Here is a 6,861-nt window from a genome sequence, read left to right as displayed (position 1 = left end):
TTGTTTTTTTTTTTTTTTTTTTTTTGGTTGTGTGTGTGTGTTATTCCTTTGTTTTCGGAACTCCATAGTTGGGGCTTTTTTATCTTGTAATTTATATTTCGTGGCTTGTTTTGCCTATGTTTTTTGCATCACCTTTTTGTAATCTTTAATTCTTCTTTAGGAGTGTTTTTTTTAAGTAAAAGATGTTGCTGTTCATAATTGCTTGGAATTTTCAATGATTGTGTCATGGATCCATTATGCGTCAATTTCAAGCTTCTAGGTTGCAACTTGCTAGTCAGTGTCATAATTGAGATTTGGGATGACTCCATTTATATATTGTTTTAATTTCATGTGTTTGATTTTTCTACATGACAATGATGAGATATTGTTTTGTTTCGGGTAAATTTGATGGAACCTGATTTATTCATTATTTGTTTTATTAATTGAATAGATTCGTCCGCTGTGGAGGCATTACTTCCAAAACACACAGGGTCTTATATTTGTTGTGGATAGTAATGACAGGGATCGTGTTGTTGAAGCAAGAGATGAGTTGCACAGAATGTTGAATGAGGTGTGGCCCTGTTCTATTTTTTTTTCCCACACGATTGAACTCGCTTTCTGTTTTAGAATAAGAGTAGTAGACTGAATGTATTTGCTATAATATCATAGGTTGCTTCCTGTTGTTTGTGAAGATAAATTTCTGTGTACTGATGTAATATTATTATTATTATTATTTTGTTGGAGTTCAAGGAGTAGGGGGATGTGAACCTCTAACCTTTTAGTTTAAGATATATGTTTTAACTAGTTGAGATATGTTCAAGTTGGCAATATTAATTATATTTATTGTTACTTTTTATCTTTCTCACGTCAGGTGCTAATGATGGGATAATTTAGAAATTACTGATCTGCTTGTTTCTTCTTTTGGTCTTAATATATACCAAATGGAAACTGGGTGATGCTGTATCTGTTATCTTTTGTTTTTCTCTACATATCCCCCTGCCACCCGATCGTTTATTTTTTCAGTTTTAGCCTCTTATTGATGTAGAATTCTCTTTCGTTGTTGTAATATTTAAAGCATTCTCTTATCACCCTCCCCCAAAGAAATGGAACATTTCTGTTTTTAGCTTTATACATAATTTGTGGGCATCTGCCAAACTTGAAGAAAATATACGCTGAGTTCCCAACTAATCTGATTTCAGGATGAACTGAGAGATGCTGTGTTGCTCGTATTTGCCAACAAGCAAGATCTTCCTAATGCGATGAATGCTGCAGAAATTACCGACAAGCTTGGTCTTCATTCACTTCGTCAACGACACTGGTAAAATACTTTTACCATTGTTTGTTTCTTTATTTATTATTTCTTCTGAAGCTTTGTTTTATTTCTGCATATGATTTTTTTTATTCAATTATGTGTTTCACTGGCTCAATTTTTTAAGTATTCCAGAACCTATTACCTGTGCTTAATGTTGTGCATAGATATGATTAAAGAGACTGATCGGGGATGCTGCAATTTTGTTTTCTAACCAAAGCCAATGTGACTCAGTATCATCTGTTCACTAGTTTGCTCCATGTTTTGAAATTTGGCTTGTCTGCTCCTACTCCGAGCAGCATTATCACTTTACTTTCTTTTTAGAGAACATCTGTTTAAAGATGGAACTAGATTCTTTGACCAAACTTGATATGAGCTTTTCATTTGGCTTTTTTGGAATGTAAGAAGTAAGGGCGGAGAGAGCTTGCATGGATGAAGCTCTCCTTCCTTTTCATTCTTCTTTTTAGGTTCATCTAGAATTTCATCAGCTTTTATATACACTTGTATTCTAGTTCGTTTCTCACAATGTTTCATGTGTGATTAGGTTAGGAAAGATATACATTAACTCCACAAATCCTCCAACCTCATAAGCATCCTCAGTTTTAGAATATAAAGTCCAATTGCTAGCAACTTTTGTCTCGATTACTTTCAACTTTGAACTACCCACTCTTTCTAAATATTGTCTAGAAGACAGCTCCCTTTTTGGATGTGGGAAACTGAACTGGTAGGCGAGTGTGTGTGTGTTGCCCATAGTTTATACTTTCATTTTCTTTATGGAAGTATGGTCTTTTGAAAAATTTGTCCACAGTGTTGACTTAGGAACTTTCTACCTCAGAAGTTGCTAAATGTGCATGGATGTGCCATCAAAATTCTACTTTTGAGTGTACTTTTGATGAGAGTATTTTAAGGGAGAAGGATAGTACTATAGAAATGGGTAGAGAAGTTTCCATATCAACCTATTTAAACTGCATTTTACGAAAGTATGACAATTTCTCAACTGAAAATGAAGTGATTGAAGAGTACACTCAAAAGAAGTGGTTTGAGCATCTGTGCTAATATGTAAATTGACACTTCATTTCAGGTACATCCAGAGCACGTGTGCGACATCTGGAGAGGGTCTGTACGAGGGTTTAGACTGGCTTTCCAACAATATTGCTAGCAAGGTAACCACAAAAGTCTGTTGACATGATCTGAAATCTCATTTTTCAACATTTTAGTTTAAATTTTTTCTTCATGTTTGAATAGTGGAAACTGCGTATTTACTTTGAAAATCACAAAAAACATTTCCACTTGGCCGGATGAATTTGAGACTAATCCGAAAAAGGGATAAAACACTTGCAGTAAAGGGATAACACACTTACACCACCAATAAAGAGCTGTAAAAAGAACCTAATCTTGTAATCCGTTTTGCTTTGAGAGCTCTATCTCCTTCTCTTTTGTATATTTCATTTTATCAATGAAATCTGTGCTGCAATACTCACTTGGAAGATCATTTGTAAATCTGGAAGCATCCCTTCTTTTTACAGGCATGAAGCGGTTGAGGCTCTTGAATGTCAGACTGAGCTGTGGGTAAAGTTTGGCGATGATAGGGGTATGGTTCACTTTTCTCAAGAAGTGTCATTAGCAGCAGAACAGTTTGAAACTTCTATATGTATTTTCTTTCTATTTGTATACTTGTGACTTGATCTAAAATGATCAAAACCATGTTATAGTTTCTCTGAGAAGTCAACCTTGTTATAATTTTCGTTGTCATCATATTATTTTGCTTTCTGAGATCTCCTTTGTCTTTCTACTTGGCTATGGAGTTCAGTCGGGCAATCTCATCTCTGCCAATCTGGATCATTGATCGCCTCTACAAAATGTTGTGCTAGGCTGGTTGGTGGCTATCTGATGCTGGCCTATTGACCCTGAACTCATCCCTCTCCTTAAAATTGGTGAATGTTTTAAAATCAAGTGAAAAATGGTTATCTTTATGGGGTTGCTTTCACTTTTTGCTTGAAGTTATATAGGCGGAAATTTCAAGGATCGCTTAAACGTACAATCCGTAGTTGTCCCATTTTGATCTTGTTGCCAATGCTCTCTTATCTTTAACATAAGATCACTTTCTTTTAGGCTCATGGAAAGATAGCCACCACACACATTGGATATAGCAAGTTGAACCCTGAACCCTGAGACATTTACAAACCAGAACACGGGTTTCCTTTGCTTTTGAATACTATTTCCTTCATTTAACGACAGCCATATATGCCTAGGGAGCTTCATGATTTAGTAGATTTTTTACAAAACATATTAGAATATCGTCTACTTTTTAGACTACAGACGAGGACGTTGTCTTTATTCATTCCCGTGTCGTTTATACTTTTGTATTTCTGATTGATCTGGGTTTGAGCCATCAAATATTATGATTCTATATGCAATTGTTAATCAGGTAGCACTTTTGGAGATATTTAACAAACTCCATTTTCTGAATTCGAAGCCACCAGCTTCGAAATTGGACAGTAGCTATGTTCCATATAGGTCATATAGGTTGAAGTTCGATTAGTGGCTCTTGATGTTGTATAAGATTATTTGAGTGTTCAATTGGACTGAATCCGGGCATAGTGTCACAGTCATGCTTGTTCTAGGTGTGTGCTAATCGCCGTATTTATTAAATTTGCTAGCGGTGTTTAGTTTTTACATTTAAATTCCTACTGACTTTTGGCCATTTGGTAACAAAGCAAATGTTCGTAGATTCTTGAAAACTATATTTATTTATTTTTCAAAACGATGTCCATGAATTTAAACAACATTTATTACAAATGAATTCAATATCCATGCATTAACATCGCTTCCATCCCCTTTTCTTATAATTCATAAACAAGCATCATGATACACAAGTGTTGAAAACGATTGCTGTAAACTATTATTTAAAACCCTAGTGACCTAAGACTATTACAAATTGATTGGGTCCATAACTTTTTTAAAAAACATCAAAAAGTTGTATTTGTCCTTCAAACTCACCTCCCCTTCTACTTACCCTAAATGTTCATTCCCCTCATTGACCAATTGATTCATGTCATGCATAGAACGGAAAACAATGTACATGTTCTATATTCCTCATACATACATATATGCATATACATACATATAAACATGCCCGTTTCACTATATATAAGCCTTCATCCATCCTTACATTTTATTAGCTTCCCACACCAAGGTAGTGAGAAAGGATGGGTACAGAGAGGTTAAGCTCTTCTCAGGATGATAATGAACTGAGAAAGGGGCCATGGACAATGGAAGAAGACTTAATTCTGATAAATTACATTGCCAATCATGGTGAAGGAGTATGGAATTCACTGGCCAAAGCTGCAGGTAAATTTTCTCTGTTTCTTGTAGCTTCCTTTTTCTTTTTGACAGCAATCTTGTAGATGGGATGTTTTGGCTTCATGTTTTCTTATGCTGAATGGTATTTTTCTGCATTTGTAGGTCTCAAACGTACCGGGAAGAGTTGTCGCCTCCGATGGCTGAACTATCTTCGGCCCGGCATTCGGAGAGGCAATATAACTCCTGAAGAGCAGGTCTTGATCATGGACTTGCATTCTAAATGGGGCAACAGGTCAGTTTTCTTGATCTTGTGGTCATGTTTAAAGAGAAGTTACCTGAATTTTTTATGACATTCTATTCTTAAAACAAAGAAAAGTTTTTAAGAACAGCTCCTAATCCACATATCTCTGATGATTATGAATGTTCTTTTTGGAATGTTTGACATGGAAGCAAGATCATCTCTCTGTACAAGATTCCGTTTAGGACAGCTTTATTGCACGTTTTAAAAACCAGCTAAAAGGAAAACTAAAGTGATGAAAACTTTCCATTTTTACTCGGTTGTTAGCATTTTCTTTTCATGATCAAATAAGCACGAAGAGAATATGAATACAGTGGGAAACTCAGAACTAACATGATATTCTAAAATAAAAAATTGGCAGGTGGTCAAAAATTGCGAGACAGCTTCCTGGAAGAACAGATAACGAGATAAAGAACTACTGGAGGACGAGGATACACAAGCATATGAAGCAGCAACAGGAAGGCGATAAAGTTGGCGAGCTGATGATGTCGATCGCTAGCGGTTTGGAGACGAACGACGATGGTGGCATCAGCCCTTGTAGCCAAGTTTCAAGCATTCATAATGTTACAGAGCCGATGGAGATCAGCCATGACTACCTCCCATCATCTCAAGGAGATATTGAGGCTATGGCCTATGAGCACACAACTTTGCCTCGTGAGAATGGGGCAAATAATGACAACTACTGGAGCATGGAGGATCTTTGGTCCATGCAATTACTCAATTGAAATGTTTGCAGGGAGGAACAAGAGCTGTGTTTAAATTATGTATAGTTTAACCTTTAATAAAAAATTTCCTTCTATATTTTTTTATCTTTTTTATGGGATGTTCATCAGAAACTCATGTTGATGTTTCTTTGGCTCGGGCGATCTCATTCGATTCACACGTGTCATTACTAGTAGCAAAATTTTACTTAACTTGTGTTACTGAGCAATGACTATACGAGACTCGTTATTTTGACCAAAACTTTTACTTTCGACTTTGGCGAACAAATAATGAATAGTACTTTCTTTTAAGTAACATATACAAAGAAACCTGCTAATTGCGAGAAGATCGTAAGTCGCTTACTCATCGAATGTGTCAGGGAATAAAAAAAAGAATAAAGGTGAAATTATTTTAAAGTTAGGGACCATAGAAATAAAGTAAGAAAATAAATTTACATTAAATAAATTATTATACTGAAAAAAGATTTTCGTCAACTTCCTTACTTAAATGTGAGAAAAATATGAGAGCATAGCTTCATGCTACAACTTCACTTGCTAGATTTTGGACTAATTTAATCTCATTTAATTAATATTTTTAATGATAATAAATATACACAGTACTAATTAATTTAAAATTTAGTTAAATGAGCTTCACTTTTATTGGGTGGAAAAATATGAGGCCTATTGTTGCTATAAACAAAAATGTTCCTGTACAAGTGCTCCTATGTTGTTACACCGTACTCCCTTCCATCAAACCAACCACCTTTGATCAAAGGATAGAATGGCTCTATACTCAAATCTAAACAATGATTTGCTATTAATGTGATACTCGAGTAAGAATAAGAGCACTCCTTAAAATAGTATGACTAAGTAAAACTTAAAAGAATGGAAAGTTTTTATTTATACCAATAAGGTACAACTTTTTTTTCAGTGGCTCGATCATAGGAATTTCATAGTTAAGTGTGTTTTACTTAAAGCAATACTATATTGGGTGACCTCTTAGATCCATGTGAGTTGAATGACTCGTCTTGGTTTGTAGGAATAGTTTTTACTCTTAGAAGTGAGGAGTAAGTAGGAATAGTCATTACTTAAATTTATAATTATTAAAATCACAAGCCAAACATTAAAAAAAACTACGAATGCAAAAAGTCTTCAAATCTTGCTAGAGAAGCATGTATATATAGATCATGATAAAGCAAATATGTGAAAGTGTGGTTGTCTCTTATTATATAAGCACATGTTAAATAAAAACCATGAAATACATGATATGC

The 6,861-nt window shown here is 34.8% G+C and overlaps 2 protein-coding genes across 2 annotated transcripts in view; both read left to right on the top strand.

Annotated features, from left to right (window-relative positions):
* The window catches only part of LOC111487366 (ADP-ribosylation factor 1-like), a 4,879-nt gene extending 1,814 nt beyond the window's left edge, over positions 1 to 3,065 (top strand). The window contains exons 4-7 of the mRNA XM_023134744.1: positions 431 to 550; positions 1,179 to 1,297; positions 2,370 to 2,451; positions 2,815 to 3,065. Coding sequence (XP_022990512.1) covers positions 431 to 550; positions 1,179 to 1,297; positions 2,370 to 2,451; positions 2,815 to 2,820 — 327 coding nt within the window. The 3' untranslated portion in view covers positions 2,821 to 3,065. The remainder of the gene's footprint in view (positions 1 to 430; positions 551 to 1,178; positions 1,298 to 2,369; positions 2,452 to 2,814) is intronic.
* Positions 3,066 to 4,079: 1,014 nt separating this feature from the next.
* On the top strand, positions 4,080 to 5,759 carry LOC111487365 (myb-related protein 305-like). Its single transcript, XM_023134743.1, has 3 exons — positions 4,080 to 4,639; positions 4,754 to 4,883; positions 5,251 to 5,759. Exons 1-3 carry the CDS (start codon positions 4,498 to 4,500, stop codon positions 5,612 to 5,614), a joined length of 636 nt encoding a protein of 211 aa, XP_022990511.1. The 5' UTR covers positions 4,080 to 4,497; the 3' UTR covers positions 5,615 to 5,759.
* The last annotated feature ends 1,102 nt before the right edge of the window (positions 5,760 to 6,861 follow it).

Source organism: Cucurbita maxima, unplaced genomic scaffold (assembly GCF_002738345.1).
Source record: "Cucurbita maxima cultivar Rimu unplaced genomic scaffold, Cmax_1.0 Cma_Scf00012, whole genome shotgun sequence".
Taxonomy (NCBI): domain Eukaryota; kingdom Viridiplantae; phylum Streptophyta; class Magnoliopsida; order Cucurbitales; family Cucurbitaceae; genus Cucurbita; species Cucurbita maxima.
Note: the sequence above shows the minus strand (reverse complement) of the source record. Positions and strands in the feature narration are given on the sequence as shown.